General features: G+C 47.5%; 1 protein-coding gene across 5 annotated transcripts in view; it reads right to left on the bottom strand.

Annotated features, from left to right (window-relative positions):
• Positions 1-25,000, bottom strand: part of ABLIM1 (actin binding LIM protein 1) — a 275,685-nt gene that overhangs the window by 167,648 nt on the left and 83,037 nt on the right. The window contains exon 1 of one of the 5 annotated variants that reach the window (XM_084762922.1): positions 20,037-20,528. The exons of 3 other annotated variants lie outside the window; for them this stretch is intronic. In XM_084762922.1, the coding sequence (XP_084619048.1) occupies positions 20,037-20,127 (91 nt within the window). In that variant the 5' untranslated portion in view covers positions 20,128-20,528. Of the gene's footprint in view, positions 1-20,036; positions 20,529-25,000 lie in introns of those variants that run through there. One more of the 5 variants, XM_084762927.1, reaches the window with a different exon arrangement.

Genomic DNA, 25,000 nt, shown 5'->3' with positions numbered 1-25,000 from the left:
CTCCAGCCTTATTTCAGGCACGAGAGACATTCACACAAACCAAAACAGCTGTCTCACTTACTCAAAGGCATTCTGAAAAACAAGCTGCTCTCAGCACACTCTCTCTCTCTCTCTCTCTCTCTCTCTCCCTCCCTCCCTCCCTCCCTCCCTCCCTCCCTCCCTCCCTCAGGGTTGCAGCGCCTTCACAGCAAAGCTTTCCTTCCTCTGTTAATTAGTGCCACCAAGACTCCGACTTGACTCGGGCACACTGACTCTAGTACTGAGTTCTGCAAAAGATTATGAGCTCTCTTGGGAAGGAGTTCACATGTTATGGCATCTGTAGTCATGCAATATCTGATGGACACTAAGTACTTTAGTCAATGGCCCCTTAGTATCATAAATGCCTGGACGTCAGTGCCCCCTGCGAGGGAAGGTTTGTCTTCAGCGGGTTGTAGTCCACAGGCAGTTGGCCGCATCGCTTTTAGACCTGTGGTGGGGAATGCGTGGCATCTCAGGGCTGTGAATTCCGAGGAGATGTATTCTCTGCAGGGTACACCCTCCATGACCAGGCGCCCTCCCTCTGGGACCCCCTTTACTGTTTCTGCCCCTTCACCCTGGAGCCTTGAACACAGGGACCTCAGATACACCCCAGATCCAAGGACAACACTAAGGGCTGAATGTTGACAATTTACCATATCAGGTGTCAAAGCAAAATTGACTGGCTGAAAAGCCCAAAGGAAATTCAGGTTCTTAGATAAAAAGTAAGTTTAACAATTACTTGAGTGTGTGTGACAAGATCCAACAGAGACTGCCTTGAAGAGAGGCCACTGCAGAGGGCGTGATCGCTAAGTCACGCTGTAAAGCCCCCTCAGCGCTCTCCCTCACTACCACTTGAGTGCCAAGCCTGTCAGCCACCATCCCAGCCTGGTTACCATCACCTCATCCTTTAGCCCCAGCACAACTGGATGAGGTACAGGGTAGGACACGGCGCATGAGCTAAGAGTCAGGTTGGTCCAAGTTCAGAGTCACAGACGCTGTCTTTGGGTAGCTGGGTCTTCTGTACTATGGAGGTTGTGCCAGCCCCTCCTTCTTATTTCCAGACTACACAAGACACACACACACACACACACACACACACACACACATCCCACATGTAAGTACTTGTGCATACTCACACATGTACTCACAGAGGCATTTATACATGTTGCATGCAAGTAAACACACACACATGTATATACACACATGCTGGAACACATACATCTACTCAAATACATGTACATACACAAACACACATACATGACACTTACAAACTCACATCCATGTAAGTGCTTGTGCACACACACACACACACACATATTCAAAGGTTATGAACACATGTCCATGTAAGTAAACACACATACCCATATACACACATACTGGCATACATGGATACACACACACTGCACATACGGAGGCCAAAACATTCCATGCAAGTATCCAAACACATACACACTCTCCACAGAGAAACAGGCTAGCGCACATGTCTATGCAAGTCACAAGCTCACGCATACTCCCCAACACACACACACACACACACACACACACACACACACACACAAACACGCACACGCACACGCACACGCACACACATGTTAACTTCTTTGGTACTCTTACGGAGGACCTGGTGTGATGGAAATGCTACTGCATCTTGCCTTGTATGTGTAAAGTAATCTCTCTCCTGATAACGTGAGCTTCATCTGATGTGAGACTTCATGCATCGAGCTCTGCTAGGGTAAGGGCATCGTGGCCTGGCCCTTCCAGGGACAGCCTCACTGGACAGCAGAGGCCGGTACCCAGGTACATGTCTTTGATAATACCGTTCAATCATAGCTCTAGCTAATCATTCTGAAGAAACTGAATTTTGGGCTTTACATAAATGAAGGTTTTTTTGTTGGTTACAAAATTTTGCAAGATATAAAAACGCTGCATTTCCCACCCTTGCCCTCACTTGGCCTCCCAGCTTTTCCCAGCATGCCCTGGCACCTTGCCAGAAGGCAGCCTTTTCTCATTCTCCTGGGACATTTCAGTCATCACCCAAGGGACAAGCCAAGTCAGATGAGAGGCACAAACAGCCATCACTCCCGCTGTGACCACGGGAAGGGTGGTTTAGACCGGACTGTGCCACCCACTCTACACTGGGAAAGTCTGCAATCTGTATGACTAAAGAGGCATTAATGAGGAGGAAAATGAAAGTCACAGAGCACAGAGACGAACCCCCCTCCTGCCTGGCCTCTCAGCCACGGCAACATTGCTAGGCCGCACTGGCTGGACAGGAAGCCTGCTCAGACACGGGCGGGCTTGAGTTCCATGTGCTCCACGCTTAGTGGCCTTGGGCACATTGTTTTCCCTCTGTGGGATTCAGCTGTCATACCTGTGAATGGTAGTAACACATCCTAGTAGTGAGGTCATAGGAAGGACAAGGCTAGCTTCCGGGGTGTGTGGCCTGTACACTGGCATCTATAATCATATGTAGTCTTTTAACTTACACTTTGTAAGAGAAGCTGGAAGGGACAATGGAGCACACAGGGCCACCAGGTGAGAAACGTGTGGTCTGTGTGTCGCATCCCTGTTGTCCCACGGCCGGTCTGCAATGCCCCACAAGCACAGAACTCCCAGGCAACTCAGGGTGTGGGAATTCAAGAGTACAGAACTCACTAGGAAGACCAGGCTGGCCTCAAATTCACAGAAATCTGTGTGCCTCTGCCTTCCTGGTGCTGGGACTAAAGGTGTGCACCACTAATGCGGACAAAGTGTGTCATATCCATGGTTCTGCTCAAACTCCAGTCAAACCCTTTTCCTTGAATGATGAAAGAAGGCCAGGGGAGCCCTGCTGCATCCTTTCTACATGTATTGTCTTCCCAGGTAAGTCGGCCCCTTACATCGAAAATGGTGGCGCAGAATCTTTTTGCTTTAGGATGGGTTCACCTAAGCCAAAGCGGACAGTGGGCGGGGGCATGAAATATGTAAGTAGGTGTTATGTATGTGCCTAGGAAGTGGGGAGTATTTCAGGAGAGGCTGGAAGGTGGCACTGGGGAGAGGAACTTTGGAGGGAACACTGATAAAATGACACTTGAACAAATGTGTAGAGGGAAAGAGTGAGCCGCGTGGGTGTGTGCGGACACAGATGCCCCAGACAGAGTGGGCACAGGTGCCCCAGGTAAGAGCATACCTGGGGAGTCACAGCACCGGGAGCTACAGGAGCAGGGGTCAAAGGTGAAAGGTGGGAGGGGCTGGGGCTGGCCCTTGGCTTGTACTGTTGATCTGGGAAGTCAGGGAAGCTTCTGAGCACAGAGCCCAGGATCTGATCTGGTCTCACGCAACAGGACCTCTCTGGCTGCGGTGACCGGAGAGAGAAAAAGAGTGCAAAGGTGTGGGGCACTGAGTCAGGGCACAAAACAAAGAAAAGGTCTCGAGGCTGAGAAGCTGCCACAGAATAGCAAGAGTAAGGAAAGAGACAGTAAAAGTTTTAAAAAAATGAAAACTAAGGACCAAGAGAAGAGCAACATTGAGAAACAAGCAAAAGAGACTTCAGTAAGATATCAAATTCTGAGCACAGGAAAGTCTGAGATGATTTCAGTGAAGACAGAAGAGCAGGTCCAAAACATTGTGAGAAAGCCAATAAAATGTGAGATAAAACTTAAAACTTATCCTATGAGGAAAAAACAAAACAAAACAACCCAAAAAGCAGATGAATACAACACCTTTGAGTAAACACAGATCTGAACTTGCAAATTAAACTATATATATATATAATATTTTGGCAAAATTGTATATAGTAAACTAATTCAGGTTCCAGACTAAGCTTTGGATTTCAAAGGTGTTACTATTCTCCAGATATCCAGGCAGGGGGAAAAAGCCAAGAAGCCAAAAACAAAAAACGAAAAATAGGGCTGGAGAGATAGCTCAGAGGTTAAGAGCACTGTCTGCTCTTCCAGAAGTCCTGAGTTCAATTCCCAGCAACCACATGGTGGCTCACAACCATCTATAATGAGATCTGGTACCCTCTTCTGGTGCACAGATGTACATGCAGACAGAACACTGTATACAGAATAAATAAATCTTTAAAAAAATGAAAAATAAAGCTTGCCAACCGTACCGAGAGAGACACATGGCCTAATCTTAGATTCTCTGTAGTACCAGTGTGGGAAGGACAAAGGCTGAGCAGCCCTGGCTGAAGGAGAGAGTTTCTCTGAAGAACCTGACACTCAGCCAAAGCTGTTCAGACATAAAGGCCATGGTAGAGCCCCTGTATGTGCATGCACACTCACATGCGTACCTCCACACACGTGCACACACACAACACACTGTGTGCACACACGGGCACACACTCACATATGTGCACATACACACTCACACATCTCACACACACATGCACATGTGCACATGCACATGTGCACACACCCTGCTCAGTGCCAGGGATCTACACTAAACATAGAATTAGATCTTATCAGGGGCAGGCATCACAGGGCCCAGTATGTGCCCAGGTTCTGAGCGGTGGCTGTTTGAGGGACTGCAGTGGAAAGAAGAGTGGGACATTGTCACAGACTGCTGATTTAGAGCCAACCAGAAGAAAAGGAAGCTTAAACTATCCATATTTTCATACCAAAAAAGGGAGAAAATCATGCTGACCCACTGATCACTTTCAAGGAGTCTCCCCCAAGTGAGATTATATAGATCCATGGGACAATACCCCAAAGAGACCAAATATGTTCACCAAACAGAACCTCAAGCAAATCAATGATTTATTGGATCATCTGATTGTGCAAACATAGCGGAATTGCAAGCATGCATAGTGGGCTTAACTACCACCTCCTCGATATATGTAAATGAGCACATTTGGGCTGGCTGAGATAATTGGGGTCAGAACAAGCAATGGTTGATAAATTAATATGTCCCTAAGTGTCTTCCCAGGACATGGTTATGTGTTAGGAGAGAGGCTGGGACTCATGACACGTACCAAGCTTTACAGGGATATTTGTAATGATATTCTACGTTCTTACGTATGTATGGGCTCTTTTAAATGCTTAAACAGCTGCACATTGCTGCAGCTTAGACAAAGACTGCTACTGCCTGTGCCGTATGCCACGTCTCTGCATTTCTAGAAGAGCTGCCATAGAAGACAGTTTTCTTTCCCTCATTCCTGCAGCCCCCAAGAAGATGGAAAACGCTTTGCCTCAGTGTTGGACTGTATTTGGGTTTGGAGAAAGTCACACAGAAAGAGAAATGCTTTAGAATGTAAATTTTCTTTTCTTGGATTGAGATCTGAAATACACATCTTGTCTTTCTTGAATAAAATTTAAGAGCTCTGAGAATCTTTGCTGGATATAAATTTCTGCACAGGAAAAAACAATCAACTAACCCACAAAGGCAGCGTTAAGCCACAAAATCTGTGATGGAAAGCCAATTGGAACACAACTCTGAAAGACTCATTCATTATGCTAATAAACACTACATCTTGCAGTGCTATACAGCACAAAGCCTTTCCTCCAAGAGGCCGAAAATGTCCTGTAAACCCAGGAGACAGAAACTGAGCTCTCTGTGGGCTTACTTTCTCATGGTCACACAGCAAAGGTCCCAGCTCATTTTTAAAGTGATGTAGAGAGATATTTGAATCCGAGGCACTGAGAACATGCTCGCAGGTCTGCAGAAGAAACACTTGCTTCAGGGGTACTAGGTGATTGTGTCCAAGTACAGAAGGGCTGCAAACATGGCTTGTTCTTGGTATCTTTGGCCAGTGGCTCTTACACGTAGAAATCGAACTAGATTACTCCTGGCTATGTATTTATTTTGTTAGTTTGTTTGGGCTTTTGTTAGGGGATTTAATAAAAAAAAAATGTGTTAGAAACAGTTGCTCATATCCTTGTTAAACTCCTAATTAAAACTGGCCAGCTGCACCGTGGTCTGATAGGTCAAGTTCAGTTGAAGTGTTCCTAAACACATAGCATCACATGGCATTTCCATGGAGGATAACACGGGTCTAAGTGGTGACCTTGGTAACCAGGCAGCCACTCATCCAGTGTCCCTGCAGTACTGATGCCCACCATGTGATTACAGAGAGGGCCTGTCCCCTTTAAGGACAGATCAGGCCTGAAAAAAGGACAAGGTGACCATGTCCAGCAGCACACTGGACTCACAAGTTAGCACATCAAGAAGAGACTGATATGAAATACAACGGAGAATTGGCCGTAATGTTCTAGTGATGTAAAAAATGACCTTACAGCCTATCCAGGTCAGGACGGACAGAGAGGGAGAAGGCTGGGCGCTGCGTGGACCCAATAATTTTATCTTTCTCTCTAGGACCTTCTTTTTTTATCCCATGAGGTCTCATGTGATGTCATGAGAATTCTCCTTCTTCACTTAAGCTACATGCAAACCCTTATGACTGTTTTGTTTGTTTGTTTTTCTTGGCACTGTGTCTCATAATTTTCTGTTGAGTTTCAGTTGCCGTCTATAACTAGTAAACTGGATAAGCAAAGATTTCTAAAAAACAAGCAAAGAAATCTACAGGGCATTTGCAGAAAAAAAGAAACTAGCTAAATAATGTCACCAAGCAACCCCAGCTTCCACTGCATAGTATATTACAGTATATTAGAGATGTTGTCGTGGCATGAGATGCCTTAAAGAGTAGGGTGCCTCGCATCGGACTAGCGTGTCTGCTCTGGAAGATAGTCCATAAGGTCCTCAAAATATTCAACGCAGAGCTATCATGTGCTACAGCAAGTCCACTGATAGATACAAACTTAAGAGGACTGCAAGCATATGACCATAAACTATCTACACGCTTTGTTCATAGAGGACTCTATAGAATGTGGCATATCCATGCGGTACACTATGACTCATCTGTGAAGAGAGAACAGAGTCATACATGGCACATGCTACAACCACGAACCTTGAAATATCTAGTTCAATGCTTGCAAGCTGTGGGTCGCAGCCCATTTGGGGTTGGACTACCCTTTCCCAGGGGTTGCCTAAGACCATTAGAAAACACGGATACTTACATTGCATTACATTCTCATAACAGTAGAAAAATTACAGTTATGAAGTAGCAACAAAAATACTCTTATGCTTGGGGTCACCACAACACAAGGAACTATAAAGGACCCAGCATTGGGAAGGTTGACACCCACTAATCTAGTCGTCAGGAGTCAAACACAGAAGATTACACGTGCGGTTCTGATTTTATGAAATTCCAGCCCCAGATTAGGTTTTAATTAAAACATACCAAGCATGTTAGCACATTATATACTCTGATCGGTGATTTAGATGAGAAAGCTTCCTGTGAAAACACACAGTAACTTGCCCACATCCCTGGGCCTGAAAAATAAAGAAATGAAAAACAACAATCAATGAATCAAAAATAAATAAAAACGAGGCAGGGCAAAGCATGTGCAGGTGGTAGAACGAAGTGGAGCCTGCCTTTCTTTAATTGTTCTGTTATTCAGATCACTGGGATGATTTTCTTTTGCTAATATTTCAGGTTAATTTTATCTACTTTCCAGCTCAAATGTCAGTTCTCACTTTTCCATCCCAGGCCTCTCTGGTATTTTTTCCTTTGGAAAATGACTACATTGGTTACCTAAACAACTACTTACCTTCTCATATGTTGGGGGAAGGGGAAAAAAGGAAGATATACATACATACATACATACATACATACATACATACCATACATACATACAGTTTGTTTGTTTGTTTGTTTTTCAAGACAGGGTTTCTCTGTGTAGCCTTGGCTGTCCTGGACTCACATTGTAGACTAGGCTGGCCTCTAACTCACAGGGACCCACCTGCCTCTGCCTCCCAAGTCCTGGGATTAAAGGCATGCACCACCACCGCCCAGCAAGGAAATACATTTTTCTTTATATGTTTTTAGAGGACCACGATCTATTTGCAGTGGAGATGGTTTAGCCACATTTTACACATGACAATAGTGAGGATCAGAGATGTTAAATAACTTTTCTGGGCCAAACAACTGAAAGGAACGGGTCTGCATGACTTTGAAGTTGGTGGTGCAGCTGGGCCCACAGCTTTGCATTGACACTGTCTGTGCTTTGCTGCTTCTCCGGGCGGCGGCAGCAGGGCAGCAAGAGAAATGGTTCTCCTCTGAATTCTACAAGCATTTACTCATTCATTTGTCCACGCACACATCCTTTTCCGTGGTAGACACTATAATGCACTAAGAATATAAACATGGCTCCCTCCAGAGCCTCAGAAGAAATGGAGAGAGAGAGAGAGAGGGGCTTCACACAGGCCACCCTAACAGAAGGATGCTCAGAAGGCAGAAGGCGGCATGAGGGAAAGTGAGCAAACAGGTCTCTCCAGAAGAGGAGAAAGGACTCAGTCTGAGTCGTGCTGGTCACTGGAGACAAGAGCATCTGAAGGAGCAGGCAGCAGGCAGACGCCCTCTGCAGCAGGACCCTTCAACTCTCTGTAAGGGTCTGCTGCAGGTGTTCGGGGCGGGGTCGTGGTTGGTGCTGGGTGTGGCAGGAAGTCTGGACTTGACAGTCTACACTTGAGGTACCGTTCCAGCAACATGATTAAACTAATGGAAGGAGAGCCTCAGCAGGGGTTGGTAACTATAAATTAAAAGGGAAGGCGAACAGTCTATGATGCCCAAGGGCTGGTGCTCTTGTTTCCCTCTACCCATGGTCTTCTAAGACTGAAAGCACTGGCTCTGGCTGGGCCTGTGGATACCAGCCTACAATCACAGCTACTTGGAAGGCAGAGGCAAGAAGACCATACATTCAAAGCCAGCCTGAGTTAACAGTGTGAGTTAAGGCCAGTTCAAGGAAATTTAGTGAGAGCCCAACTCATTTTTTCAAAAGACAGGAAGGTAGCTGAGTGATGGAGAGCTTGCACACGGCCCTAAATTCAGTCTCCGCTATTGCAAAACAAAGAGAAAGAAGGAAGAAAAGAAAAAAGGAATGAAAGAAACCAAGGCACCACTTGTCATCTCCATCCTGAGCAGAGTAAAAGTTAGAGAGACTGTTCCCTTGAGGGAATCCACAGATGCTTTATGTGTCTGTGAAGACCAGTGTGTGAGAAAGCAGAGGTCACAACATAGTGACTGTCCACCCCAGCCCCCACTGAGCAGCAGGTGCCCGTCACTACTTTGTATATCAGAAAAGCCACAAGTCAGAAACGTGGGACCAAGGAGGACACGTTTTCACAGCCTCCCTCACAGATTTAAGGAAAGCTCTTCACACTTGAGTCTAAAGTTGCAAAGACTTAAACTCTCTTTCCAGTGCAGCCTCTCATCAGGACCAGGAAGAGGCCCCAGAGCACCCTGGGACACAGAGCTTCTCTGACCTTTGACCTTTGTTCCACAGTTCCTGAGACCTCCCCAGGGCACCATGACATTCCTGATTGTGGCTGTAGATCAGCATTACTGAACAGGATCAGAACTGGTATGAAAAATAAAAATATGAAACATTGCATATTTGTTTATTTTGAGAACAGCTTGATGTTATTTTTAGAAACACACACACACATGCTCATACACATGAACACACATACACTCACATATGTGCACATAGGCATACACATACATACATACCTGCACACACACATAAACATATGCACAAACATACATGTACACACACGTGCACATGCATACACACACACAGGAGGTTCTCACAGTTATGTGGCATCCGAGTACTAGGAGAGGACACCCCTGGGGGGTGCTAAGCATAGCAAGGCCCCCCGCAGGGCTCTCAGTGGGAGAGTCTCCCTTTCTATCTCAGTGGCCTTGAGGAGAAGATGACCAAGGCTACACTGTTCCCAGCCTCCAGCCCAGAGCATTCTGCTCTGAGATTTGTACCCAACTGAGGACAATGGATAAACCTTCTCTCAGTGTCCTTAGGACTTTGGATAAGATCACCAGGCTCTGATTGTTTGCTTGTCAAGAAGGTAATTGGCCTAACTAAGCTTTCCCAGAGCCCAGAGCCCATAAGGACAACAAATGTCAGATTCAAAAGCACACTCAAATTTCCTACAGTAGCATAGGGGTGGGGGATCCCCATTAAAAATGCCTAGTTTTTATGTTTGCTTATTCTTCTGGCATAAGTACCTGTTTCATGAGTTATTTACAATCGCCGGGTATACCAGTGGCTTGCGGACCTGGAGAATAACCTGTTTGCACTATACTGTGAGGCCAGAGGCAACATAGCACCACGGAAAGAACACGGAATAAGATGCCAGGCTGACTAGGGTCCAAACCTGGCTCTTCCACTCAGGTGAGGGGGGCCAGGGAGGAGCTGGAGGGGAAACAAGGATGGACGTGGTCACCGTACATTGTATACATGCACAGAATTATCAAATATCTTAAAAGTAGTAGTACTGGGTTTGTGAACTTATTGTACATACTAAGTGGAAAATTAAAAGCCAACGGTTATAGCAGCGCTAAGCATAACCTCCCAGTGAGCAGCAGATGGTCCTGCAGAACAGGTTCCGTTCCTCCCTGCACCATCTCGGGCAGAGCCAGAGCCACAGGCAGAAGCTTCTTGCTTATGCAATTGTGTCCCCAGGTCCTCACCTCTTACTCATTTCTTTCCTGTCCCTTCCCCGCCAGCCTCCGAGGGTTGTTCTGAGCACAAAGGAGGGCTGGACAGATGCATGTGGGGACACCATGAGGGGCACAGAGCTCCGGGCTCAAGCAGGGGCTGTCACCAGGCAGCAATAGGAAGCTGCCGTATTGTGTCTTGAGCTGTTTCTGGCAGCTTCAGGAGGACCAAATGTCCCTGTGTCCCCTGCCAGGAACTGCTCCTGAGCACTCTCAGCTTCATTAGCATAGGAAGTCACAGGAGTGCTGGAGGAAGGACCTACTCAGAGCACCTGTCCCTGCCCGGATGCTCCAAACACACAGTGGCTTCCTGGGACCCCGCTTCCTGTGACTCACTCACAGTGCCGGCCCAGCAACACGAACCAATGCCAGGTTTCCACTTCTGTTGCTGCACAGCCGTAGAAGGTGGCACCAACATAGCTTCTGTTTTGGCTTCTCTGGTTTTTTATTTTGTTTTGTTTTGAAACCAAATGTCCATACGTAAGCTCAGGCTAGCCTTGAACTCACTATGCAGCAAAGTTGGCCTCAAACCCACAGTCCTCCTAACTCCTCCTCCTAAGCACTGGGGTTACAGGCTTGTCCCACCAGTCCCAACTCAAAATAATTCCTAAGGTAAACTGTTACTGGTGTTGCAGCCGAAGTTTACTGGATCCCTGTGTGTGCCCCCAAACCAAACACTCTGACATGCTCGCTATCATTGAGTCCTCACAGACTTGGTCTTTAGACCTGGGGCAGGGGGTCCCTGCCCTGACGCTTCTGATGTAGCTAACTCCAGTCTAGCTCCAGGACCAGATGGGGCCGGCTGATGGTGCCTCTGGGTGGAGCATCCCAGCCTCCTCTTTGTATTTGCTGTGTCACTGGTGGTCACTCATACCTTTTCTGTGCTCTGCATGGCTGACCAGACCCTGAGGAATAGAGTCCAGGAGTCCTGCCCGTGGGGTTTCAGAACGGGCAGGACCCGGGATGGCTTTATTCCAGAAGAGAAGCGTAGTAAGCAATCACACCCCAAGCTACTGTGCTTTGCCTTTCTCATGGGCAACTGACATATATTTTGGGGTGACTCAGCTTGTTTATAGAGACAGGGACCCCCACAAAGAAACCTGTGCAGGGTTACATGTGAGACAGTCGCACAGGATGACAGTCTTCTACAGACTTTACTAACAGGGAAGCTCTGACTTGGGTTAACTCCTTGAAGTAACACATTTAGTGAGAAGAGCTGACACCAAATTCTGGGCTGTCCCAACCCAACACCACAGCTTCCCGTTATCTCCAGAACTTGTCACCCATCTCTACTGGGATGTGGATCTTAACAGGAGGCTCCCGCTAACCCAAACCCGGGCTGCTGCTTGATGCTGCTTCATCACTTGTTTTCTGGGGACACCCTGACTCCGCTGCCTGAGGGATTTTATCTCCTTGGAGAACACCAGCGGGCTACCCCAAAAGCACCCAGCCTAAGCACCTTCCAGTAGAAGCACCAAGTATCAGCTATGCAGGATGAACTCCAGCAGAAATCTGTGTTCTGTTCTCAGCCCCGCTTGTAGAATAAAGCTTTTGGGTGGTCAATGATTTTTGACATCTACCAGATGAAAAGCCAATATCTGAGGGCAATGCCTACTGCAAGAGGCAGGGCCAGTGGGTTCTGGACCATCTTTCTAGGATAGCTTGTAAACAAAGTAGGGGTGGGAGCCATAGTTTCTCCATCTTGCCTCCTTAAAAGAGATGAGTCCAGAGGAGTGAAGTTAAGATTGTTGGAGGGCTGGGCACTGTGAGAGTCTGTATCTTGTCCTAACTTAATGCTGTTCTTCTCTACAGGCCTATCTCCGTCCCAGTCAGAGCTCAGCGTGGTCACAATGAGAGAGCACCTCATCCCCAAGATAGTGGCTGGCTCTTAAATATCAGACAATAGATGGCTCAGTTGGTAAAGTGCTCGCTGCTTGAGTTCAGTTCCCAGCAATCAACATAAAACACAGGCATGGTAGCATGCTCCTGGAACCCCAGCACTGGGGAGGTGGAAACAGTCAGGTCCCTGGAGCTGGCTGAGCCTAAGCAGTGAGCTAAGTCCCAGTGAGAGACCTTGTCTCAAAAGCTAACTGAACATTGCCTGTAGACACTGTAGACTGACTGCTGGCCTCCACATGCACACACACACACACACACACACACACACACACACACCACACACACACACACATGCATGCACATGCATGCACATGCATGCACACATGCACACGCACACATACATACATGCACACATGCACGCACACACACAGTGTAAAACAGAATCTTCTTGTGTTGCAGATGGGGGTGTAGAATGGAGCAGCCACTTTGTGGAGTTGGAGTTCATTGGAAGACTAAAACGTGGAGTTACTGTGTGACCTTGGAATTCCATCCTAGTCCACATGCCCAAGAAGACAGAAAATGCATGATCCTTACAAACTTGTACAAGACTTCCCACAGCAGTAACAGTCACACTAGCTAAAAAGGTTCAAACAACCTGACTATTCATCAACTAATGAAGGGACAACAAACACACGGAGGGTACAGGGAAATAATTTTTAGCTGTAGTAATGAATAAAGAAACAGTTGCCACAACTTGAACACTGCTAAGTGGAGGAGGCCAGACCCAGAGGATTATCACTCACCATGTGCATACAAGTCCAGCATGGGAGATGCACAGAGGTAGAAAACAGACTGTCAGTTCTTGAGGCTAGGCGTAGGGCTAGGAAAGTTGGCTTGGAGAGGTTCTAGCTATATCAAGTTATGTTATTTTATTTAGACTATGAAAACAGTAAAAATTCATTGCGGCGATGGGTTGTGTGTCTGGAAGCGTAGTAAAACATACTGAATCACCTACTTTAGGCAAATTATACAGTATGCTTAACAGCTCAATAAAGCTGTTAAAGTTAATTGCATTAAAACAGAAGACCTTAGCATAGATGAGTCCTCCCTCCCCACAAACTGCCTCCAACCCTGTCCTTGTCTGTGGCTGTCCATGAGTTAGGAAGCAGATGCTCACTTGAGTCGGCTCCATGTGTCTTCAGGGATGGTGTCTAACAGCCTCTGCCCTTAGTTACCTTCTGGTTTAGGCAGGCCGTGAGCACCTGCGTCGGCACCGGGCCACTAAAGCTACCATTACAATGTCAAAGGCTGAGGCCTTGTCAAAACCAGCAACTGAGGCTTGGGTAACAGTTCCGTTGAGAAAGTACTTGCCCTCCAGCCCCTGGGGGACCTGTCCAGTTCCTAGAGCCCACTTAGAAATCCAGGCGTCTGGGTATGCACGCCAGAGACAAAGGACTGGGACAGGTTAGCTCCCTCAGGCCACTCAGCCGAACCTACTCTTTGAGTTCCAGGGCATCAAGAGACAATGTCTAAACCAATATGGAAGTTACCCCTGACCTCCTCTTGCATGTGAGGGTGCACGTGTACCTGCATGCACACACACACACACACACACACACACACACACACACACACACACACACACACACGCTGCTCCACATCAGTGACGCTCTGCCCAGCCTGAGATCTCCCTGCGCACCTTCCCAGCCGGAACGAACAGTTACATTATGATGAGATTCACCTGAGAAAGAAGCGTCTCAACGTGCTCTCTCACTGTGAGAACACTTTTTTCCCTTTTGAAACACTCCACTAGACAAACCTTTCCCAGGCAGCAACGCAATTTGAACTTCAGCGTTGCATCCGTGTGAGAGAGCAGCGCTGGGGGAGGCATTCTCTGCTACCATATTTCTCATTACTGATAATTACTCCAACCATGTTTTGAAAGAAACCTGTTTGTTAAAAAAAAAAAAAAAAAAAAAAAGACCGTAAAACCAGAGACTAAAATCCGTGGCTGTCTTTCTGCCAGGGCCTCATTTCTCCTGCTCTGGCATCATTCATTATACATGAAGGACAGTGTTTCCTTTGAAGCACGCAGCCCAGAACAGTGGGCTAGGAGGCGCTTTATTACCCGTGTCAATCACAAAACACAACCCAGCGTCAAAGGGGATTCAGTTACTTACCAGATGGATCACAGCTGCTAACCCTGAGCTCAGGTGGGCCACAGCCCGCAGAATACAAATAGAACAGGTGTGTGACTGTGCCATGCCCCTGGTGAGCAGGGCAAGAGGTCTCAGGGCCACCCAGGTCCTCAATGATCAGCCTCCTTCTGTGTGACCCCCTGAGGCTCGTTCTCTCAGATGACGTAACTTTGCTTTTCTCAGAGCTGCACAATTTCCCCAGACACTTTAAACCAAGGAAGGAAGGCATCTTGGTGTGGCGGACATGAAACCAAGGTGGGAGCAGGGCTCCCCACTGGCTGCCTCAGCTCCTCTGGTTACCCCGGTTCTCTTTTCTCACTGCCCAGCTAGGAAGATTAAGAGGGACGGATTTAAAAGATTACCCTCTGGAGCTTAGCCATATTTCGAGCCAGACGATTATTTATGTACGAAAACAGCCACTACCAGGAACTCACAACTGCAGTGTGAGACAGGAATTCTTATTTGAAAATAAAATTAACACTGCACCTGCAGCAGCAACTGAAAGAACCATCCAGCAGCTATTTCTAGAATCTACAGTGTTATCTGGTGAGAGTGCTAAAAGTAGGTCTAAATAAGGCAGAGACACCACTTCCGATCTACAAATCCATCCTTGGGAGATCTTGAGTCTTGAATCTCAAGGGGCCGGCATGGCGGGGAGTGGGGGGGGGCTGGGGGAGCTCAACAACAGTTCCCAGGATTTAATTAACGACAGACCCAGCTCCAGGCCACGGTAAGCAATCATTTCCTTTCTGTGTTCTAGAGAATTATTTCCCCTGGTGCCACGAACTCTGCTGTATTTAGTTGCCAACGTGTTTAACAGCCTCAGAGTCGTTCTGTGGGTGTCCTGCTAAGGCAGCTGCACAGGAGGGGGACAGCACTGCCCTGTGGGTGATAGCTTCCTGTTCTCACAAAGGCAACCCTAGTTGGTCCCTACTGGACTCCAATTTACAAAAGGAGTTCTGGTGATGAGCTTTGTGACATCCACACTGTAGGGTTAAGTACAATGTGTGACATTCTACAACTACACAATAGTGACAGGTCAAAGTAAATAAATCTATGCTGATTTCCCTATTGTTGCTACTGGATTCTTACAGAATTTTCTTTTCATTAAAGCCACTGTGAGCTGAGCATGGTGGTGCACGCCTTTAATCCCAGCACTTGGGGAGGCAGAGGCAGGCAGATCTCTGTGAGTTCAAGGCCAGCCTGGTCTACAAAGCCAGTCCAGGACAACAAGAACTGTTAAACAGAGAAACCCTGTCTCAAAACAAACAAACAAACAAATAAACAAACAAACAACAAAAAGCCACTGTGCACTTTAAGTAAAACAGAACTGAAAGCTAGGAGGTTCTGCAAAGATAAAGCTAGCATTTCTTAGAAATTCTTGTGAATATCTACGGAACTTTAAAAAATACAAGTTGTGCGGTGGTCTGCTCAGAGTGCCACATGACAGTCTTGTAGGTTGGAGCCCAGAATTTTCCATTTCTAAAAGTTCTCCAACCCAGGACCAGCAATGGATGCCCCAACTGATTCTATCCTTTAAGACAGATGAGCATTACAGAGAGCCTGAGAGAGTTCCTTTAGACAGCCCAGCAAGCCTGCAGCTGGGGCTGAATCCTAAGCTATGGCTGATCTGCCTTCTACCTTAGGAGGCCCTTTCACAAAGGCCATGGGTGATGGAGTGAGCAGGAAAGCCTTTGCTTCCCTTTCCTGGCTCCTGGTCCTTAGTGCAGGATTTGGCAGCAGAATTAGAAACCCAAAGGCATCTCACAGGGTGGGTCTCGGGTTGGGCCAGCACTGGTTGCACATTCTCTCAGTCTCTACTCTATCTTTATCCCTGCACATCTTGTAGGCAGCGTAAATTTTGGGTTGAAGGTTTTGTAGGTGGATTGGTGTCCCCCTCCCATCACTGTAGGTCCTGCCTGGCTAGAAGGTGGCCCCCTCAGTCTCTGCGTCCCCTACTGCTAGGAAGCTCAGCAAGAGATATCCCCACGCCCTCCTTGTAGCCTACCCTCAAGTCTCCAGCTTGTCTCAGTGATGTGACTTGATGTGTTGAGGTGGGGGAGGATCCCCTTTTCTGAAGACAAAGGGGGGGTTTGGGGAAGAAGGTGGGAGAGAGGGTCTGGGAGGAGAGGAGAGACAAGACTACAATAAGGATATAAAGTGAATATATAAATTTAAAATAAAGTTTAAAAATTAAAAAAGAAACAGAGACTTCAGATTTGCTGGACTTGTTCTGCCTGGTGGGAAGCAGGGTAGGATGGATGAGCTAGAAAGTCACAGAGGCTCCCCACCCCGGGGTGGGGCTAGGGACAGTGGAGTCAAACTTCAAAAGTCCCATGAAGTTTCACAATTAAGCTCTGGATCAACCCATCCCCTACCCACAGACCCCACCCCACCCTCATGCACCACAGACACAGACTCCTTGCAACATCTTGCTCTGATGACAGCTTGCAAGGCTGCTGAACAACTCACTGCATTCTCTTTCTTGAGCCTTGGGATTTGTAACGAACGACATCCCATCAACATTCAAAAGCGTGTACAAAGCACAGCTCTCAGCACATAGTGTGCCTCACAGAGCACAGCTCTCAGCACATAGTGTGCCTCTGCTAGGTCCTTCTAGTGCGGTGGTTCTCAACCTGTGGGTTGTGGCCCCCAAAAGACCGCTGGACAACACAGATGTTTGCATCACAGTTCAGAACGGCAGCAAGATTACAGTTGTGAAGTAGCCATACAAATAATCTTACTGTCGGGGGGCACCACAACATGAGGAACTGTATTAAAGGGCGGCAGCGTGAGGAAGGTTGAGAACCGCTATTCTGGTATCTGTATGGTAAACACTGCGTGTGGGGTGTGATGCTTTGTACTATTAGTGTCGCCTGTGGTGTGTGTGTATGAATGTGCATGTGTGTGTGTGGGCCTGTGCACACACGCGTGCATATTCCTACAGCTCTGCTCTACATGCACTGAAACCCGAGCAGCTACTTGCTTAGGAGTGTCTACTCGGTCCTTTCCTTAATATGCATGTGTCTCTACAGAGAAACATGGTACTGCCACTTCTACACAGGCTCTGGCACATACAAACAACACAGACATAGAGACTTGGACACGTGCGGACTCTCTAAACCCGGTGCCCACAAGGCTGGGGACACAGGTCAGCAGTTGTGTGCCTCTGCTGCTCTTCTAGAGGACCTGTGTCACCCATGTCAAGCAGCTCACAGCCCCTGTAGCATCCTATTCTAGCCTCTGCAGGCACCTACACACACAGGGCACACACAGGGCACGTGTACACACACACACACACACACACACACACACACACACACACACAAATAAAACATTTTTAATTTAAATTTAAAAATATAAATTCAGTATCTCCTTGGCCGAAATTAAGTTTGACTACTTTTGGACAAAGTCGTTCTACCTTATTGGTCTCTAAATTCATCAAACATCATCCACTGAAACTAATTCCAGGGCATTAACCCCGCCTTCGTGCTCAGCTGCTACTTACATCAGCAGTAAGTGCTCAGGCCGCCCCTAGATTTTGGCAAGCTTACAGATCCATGCATTTAATTCAAGAAACAGTTGCTGGGTTAGGAGTACCCCTCAGTGGTCTGATAACTGCCTGGCATAGGTAAGGCCCCGGGCCTACTTTCAGAATGGCGGAAGAGGAGATTGTCTTTACAATAGTATAAAAAGCCAACATTTAGCTGACTATGGTGGCACACGCCTTTAATCCCAGCACTTGGGTGGCAGAGGCAGGCAGATCTTTGTGAGTTCGATGCCAGCCTGGTCTACAAAGAGAGTACAGGACAGCCAAGGCTACACAGAGAAATGCCGTCTTTAAAAAAAAAAAAGCCAACATTTGAGTGGTGGACTTACAGGTTATAGGTAAGATGTCTGGTGCATGTTAAAAGTTAGGAAAGAGTAGGAAGTAAACTCCACGTGGGTCTTAAAGGTGGCTGATGACAGCAGTAGGCGTCTCTTGCTTTTGAAGGAGGTACACTGAGCTGGAGAGATGGCTCAGTGGTTAAGAGAACTTCCTGCCTTTGCTGAGGTCTTGATTTCAGTTCCCAGCACCAATGTGAGAGAGCTTCTAGCTCCAAGGGATCGGAAAACCTTTCCTGGCCTCTGTGAGCATCTGCACCCATGTGCATACACACACACACATACACACACACACACACACATACACACACATACACACACACACACACACACACACACACACACACACACACACGATACATACACATAAATAAAGATGTGTAACCACACAGCAGCACAAGGAAACTGACCTCTTCAAAAGGCAAAACACAGGTCAGACATGGGCTGCTCGGGCCTGGCGCTAGTCACTGACCAGGAAACCTGTGTGCTAAATTCTGCTTTTAAAATAACCTCCACCTCCTCCTCACATGATTCACAGTCAGCTCCCAGCCGAGACTACATCTCCAGTCTGCCTGAGAGCAGGCCTGGGCAGCATGGCACAGGGAGGGGACCCCACAGAAGCATCGGTGGGCCCAGCTCTTTCACTGCTACCCAAGCAGTCTCCTGCCACAGACCACGTCAAATGACAGTTGCCCAAGAAGACATAGGGCTCAAAACATAAAATAATAAAGACAGCGCAGTGTTCTTCATTACAAAGCCAACAATGACTGAAAATGTCTACACCACATCCAAGGATTGGCTGCTGAGCGACCAACCAGATGGAAGTCCACCTGCTGGCACACAAGCTCTCCCCTGGTAAGCCGCAAATAGGAGCTAGCAGCAGGGGAGTTCACCAGGAGCTTCAGTAAGCCGGGAGAGGCCCGGGCGCTTCACCTTTGTGCACTGAGGTAGCTCAGCAACTAGCCAAGGACACAGACTTTGTCTCCGAGCCAGCTGTTTGGGTCAGTCCAGTACTGGGGGATAGATGTTACAGACACAACAGCTGGCCGGCTACAGGACAAGCTGCACAGCAAATCCTCCTCACAGAGACTTCCTTGGTTTTATGATTTTTTTCATACGCTAAGACCCACATGCTTCTTGCTAAGAGACCCTTTCTTCAGAGAGCAAATGCCCACTTTCAAGTGAGACTCTGCAGGCTGGATTCCTGAGGAGATGGGCTGAAGGCAGCCTGCAGCCTCCTCAATGACTATGGAGCTAGCTGCCTTCCAGAAGGTTTTAAAGCAAAAGCAAGCAGACCAAGGAGCTCAGCAAGCCCTGTGCAAACCCTCCACGAGCTATTACAGGAGCTCACGACATCAGGACACTCTTCGCTGCTGAGCAGAGCACACTGGGTAGGAAGCGTGTATACACACGGCGCCATCAGACCCCAGAGCGTCTTCATCGCTAATGCCTGCTTCCTGCCAGCCTTTCCTGCTTCTTGGTCTTTTTCTCATCTCCCTTCTCAATCTCCCTCAAGGCGTAGCCCCTAGGGGTCTTACCTATCCCTCCGAAGCAGCCTGTGATTTTCTGCGCATACTGGCAGAGGCTTCCGTCGGGGCAGGTCTCCTCTGCAAGGCTTGCTTTGTCCATCCCTGCACGCAGCTGCCTCTCTTCCCGTAACACCGCTCGCCCAAGACCTGCCCAAACGAGAGCGAGCCGCCAAGCCCCTCTTCTGTATCGTCTCCATCAATAATTCAGATGCTACATAAAATCTGCTGAGCATCCAAGACTGAGGTACTCTGAGGGCAGAAGCATAATTAGTTTAACGGACATCAAGTGTCTCGAATTACCCTCTGATAATATTCTCCATAGGCAAGGTTTTTAAATGCAGTGAGAGGCAGGCTTGGAATGCCTTCAAGAAGTAGCCAGGGACAAGATGTGTTCAGAGGGGCACACAGGCACCCCCAGGGCTCAGAGCCTCAGTGGTAGACAAGTCTCTCCGTGGATCTCTTCCACAGAGTCAGGGGGCCACGCGCCGTGAGGCCTGCTGCAGACGAATGGACTTCATACTCCGACCCTTACCCTCTGCCATACTTCCCTCGCTTGCAAAAATTCCTCGGCCTGCCTCCCATCAGAACCTCCTGGAAATGCGCCTGAGCTTAAAAAAAAATGCAGCCTGTTTCCTCTTCCTGTTAGGCCTCCAGAGTCAGTGTGGTGGAAACACATGCCCACCCCATCTGCACGCAACACCTCTGCTCAACGTTCACATATCACCTCATCACAGGGCGACTTCTAAACCGTCAGCTTCTCCTGCTGGCTGCTAAGGAACTGTCTTCCCTTGCCCTCTTTCCAGGGGCTCTACACACACTGGGCACGCATTAAGAGCCTGACGGTACCCCACAAGGAGCCACTGTCAAATGTGGGCACCTAGTGCTTGGATCCCACTGACACCACAGTCGGCTGCTTTGGTTGGAGAGGAAGGAGACAGACTCATTCTGTGGCACAGTGAGGCAAACAGCTTCAAGCTTTTTGGTCAGAGACTCTAAGTACCACTGACCTGGAAGGCACTAAGTGGCAGGCACATGCCCAGGGGCCCCCGCCAGCTGTGGCCATCGGAAGCTGTCCAGGTAATTAGGAGACAGGCTGTCCTTACTAAGCAGGATAAATGGGCAGGCGTAGACCTCGGCAGCTCCAGCAACACACTCTGCAGAGGTGCTGACCCTGAGCAGCTGCCCCGCCTGCCTGCTCCTGGGTCCCCTCCTCCACAGATCTCCTGGGAGGAAGAATGCACAGGGAAGCATTTCCAATGGGCCAGTGGAAGTATTTATAATTCATCTCTCACAACACTGAAAAGCCCTGACTCATCCTGGCAGACCTGTTGTTCTCTCCTGATTTACTAGGAAATGTCCAGTGTCCCAGGTAACTGTTTCACCACAGTGTCACAGCACACCTGTGCTCCTAGTGTCCCAGATAACTGTTTCCCCACAGTGTGACAGCCCACCTCATACTCCTAGTGTCCTAGGTAACTGTTTCCCCTCACTGTCACAGCACACCTCATAACCCTAGTGTCCCAGGTAACTGTTTCCCCACAGTGTTACAGCATGCCTCATGCTTGCTTGGTTCCTTCCTTGAGATTAGTCATCTTTACATTTAAACTTTGAGTTTGCAGAATTCCCTGTAGGTTATGGTCATAAGAATAGATGATGTAAAATCATGCCTGGTCCTGCAAACCCAGCCAACTGGCCAGTGTTCCTGAAGTGCCGCTTTACCAAGCCAGCATAAGCCCTAACTACACCTCAATATGTATCCTTATGCCCACATACAAGGGAACTTCCCTTTGCAATAGACAGAGGCCATTACAGAAAGCTTCTACCTCCCAGTGTGGGGTTGAGGACACATCACCACACCTAGCTGGTGGAAAGAATGATTTATGAACTCAGAAAAGACTTGTATTTCCCATTTACATGGACAAGTTTGCATATTTCTATTTCATCACCAACAATGACACATATGCAAATGGGTTCCCCTCTCAGCAACAAGTGGGGCATGTTGTGATGCGCCCGGATTTTGTGAGTGTGCAAGAGGAACGCTTGTGTCAGCCTGGCGCTGCTGAAAACAGTGCGGGAACGTGACGTCCTGGCTGGTTTTTGAAGGCAAACTTGCTAAGAAATTAAAGGGACTTAGAGAAGGGCAGAGGAGCATGGTCCAAGTAGAAGGTCTCGGCAGAAAGCTCCGTTCAGCTCTCAGGACAGGGAGGGAAGCAGGACAGGTGGCCAGGAAAGGTCCTGGGTGGAAACTGTCCACCCACACATGCACAGCCTCCCCACAGCTCAGAAAAGTTTGCCCACTGCCATTCCTTCCTGAGTGGACTGGAATTCCCAGAAACCCACTGGCACATGTCCACAAGCACATTTTGCATGGATCTATTATTCGCAGCCTCACTCAGCACTTGCCTTTGTCCAAGGACTTCAAAACCACAAGTTTGTTAATCACAGCAGTGACCCTGTGAGCTGAGAGACCGCACTCTGTCCAGGCCTCCACAAAACTGCTCCCCCAAGGACACCCCTTCCCTCTCAACTCCACCCCTACTTAGCATTCCCAGCTTGGAAATAACCTCAACTCCCAAAGGCTTTAATAGGAATAAAAGATGTCTTTGGCTAGTTTGAAGTCCACAGCTGTAGCAGGTTTTGGAACACAGTGTTTTTTATGTGGCTATAGATGGACAATGCTTTCTCTAACAATAGAGAGGTTTCCGGAGTCGGGAGCTGATTGAACAGCTGTCGGACTGCATCCTTTATCTGCTAGGGACAGTTTATTGGATACCAAATCGGCAGTCTATGCTACAGAAATGCTGCAGGGTGAAGTCACTGAGCAGGACTCTATTGTTTGTCAAAACAGAGTGAGCAATAGCTCAGGACAATCTGTTGCAAGGGAATACGTCAGCATAGGCACAGTACCGCGAACATACTGTGGGGGCCGGACTACCCTTCCACAGGGTCACCTAGGACCATTGGAAAACACGGATATTTACATTACAATTCATGACAGTAGCAAAATTAGTATGAAGGAGCAGCAATAAAAATAATTTTATGGCTGGCAGCGTCACCACAACATGAGGAACTATACTAAAGGGTCACAGCATTAGGAAGGTTGAGAACCACTGCCTTAGAGTATAGTTAATATGGTATAATGTTATAAGTATATCTATATGCTTTCTTTTTTACTATGAGGAATGCTAAATTATACATTTGGAGACCAAGAATTAATCTACGAAAAGAAATCACACAGAAACTGACCATAACACCAATAGCCACAAGCAAGCACAAACCTTTAAACACTGAGAGTGAAAACAACGTGGTCAGTATACTCAGAGTGCCAGGGAGCTGGGGGTGGGGCACTCCAGGTCAAATACTAGCTGGGTTTCCTTCTGCTGGGTAACCCTCAGGTGTGTTCTTTATTTCTTTTTTATTGTTTAAGTATGTAGCATCTATCTATCTATCTATCTATCCATCCATCCATCCATGCATCTATGTATTTATGTATGTATCTATCATCCATCTATCTATCTATCTATCTATCTATCTATCTATCATCTATGTATCTATTGTGTTTGTGAGTGTGTGTGGTGTATGGGCACATGTACGCAGATGTGCATTTGTGAACAGAGGTCAAAGGTCAAAGGAAGACATCAGATGTTCTGCTCTCTCATTCTCCATCTTATCCCCTTCAGGCAAGGTCTCTCACTGATTCTGGAACTCGGCTGGCAGGCAGCAATCCATGGCCATCCTCCTGTTGCCACCCTTGACAGCCACAGAGCGGGTTTATAGGGATGCTCATGGCCACGCCCAGCTTTCTTTAGTTATGTGAGTTCTGGAGAGCCAAACTCAGGTCCTCAAGCATGCACAGTCAGTGCTTTTCTGCCCCGAGCCATCTCCTCAGCCCAATTTCTTGACTTCCCGAGTCTTGGCTGCCTCATCCGTAAAGAGGATATAATGACAGTATCTCTGTGTGTCAACTAAAGTCCCATCGCTCCTGGGGAACAGAGATACTCCACAAAGGTTAGTCCACACATTACAGTAGACACTTGATTAGGAGCAGCAGATGGATCCTGGGATAATAGTGAGTGGTAGATAAGTGTAAAGTAATTACATCCTCGTTTGATAAAAGAAAGTGTTGTGCAGGTCCAGGCAACTGCTGCTATTTTACAGTGGAATAGTCACATCGTGGCATCAACTCACCTAACGTTTTCAACTAATGAATAAAAACGAAACTGCCCACATCTCCACCTCCCAACGACACAGCCACAGGCCTACATGTGGAGGCTTCCACCCTGGGAAGGAAGTAGTGGTTGTCCCCTCACGCCAAGCTTAAAGCAAACAGTTGTGATTTATTTCAGGTAGTGGGTGAATGCAAGTATTTTAAGACTACAAATTTCAGGGCATAAGATTTTTAGAAACTTAGGGAGGTTCTGCTTTAAAGATCCATATGTTCATATCTGAAATCAGACTTTACTCTCTTGCGGATCATGTCCTATGCTGCCAAGTGACTGAGCGTGTGAGTAGGAGCACTTTGGTCACGAGCACAGAGTATGTCTTCCCGCTCCGTCTTCCTGCGTTTAGAGCTACTTACATGCTTTCCTCTTTGGCTGCTGATAGGATAAGACTATGCTTCTTATTCCAAAAATGTTTCAGTATCAATTGATTCTGCTGTTTTTCGTAAGTTGATACATTGCGTAAAAAGCATAGATCTTAAATGTATGGTTCAATTCATGTTTTAGCAAATTCATTCATCATATTAACCACCATCTTCTGTCGCAGGACAGCACCACTCCCAGAGTAACTGGTCCACATATCAGAGATAACCACTGTTACGGTTTCTGTCTCTTTTTGTAGCTTCCACAGGTACACCCAGTATGTGCCCTTGTGGCTATAGCTTCTTTGACTCAGAATGATCTTGATATCCATCTTATTTCCCCGCTAGGTTTACCTTAACAGGTATGAGAACCAGTGGAATCTCATAGCTT

Source organism: Acomys minous (assembly GCF_964271855.1).
Source record: "Acomys minous genome assembly, chromosome: 2".
Classification (NCBI taxonomy): domain Eukaryota; kingdom Metazoa; phylum Chordata; class Mammalia; order Rodentia; family Muridae; genus Acomys; species Acomys minous.
Note: the sequence above shows the minus strand (reverse complement) of the source record. Positions and strands in the feature narration are given on the sequence as shown.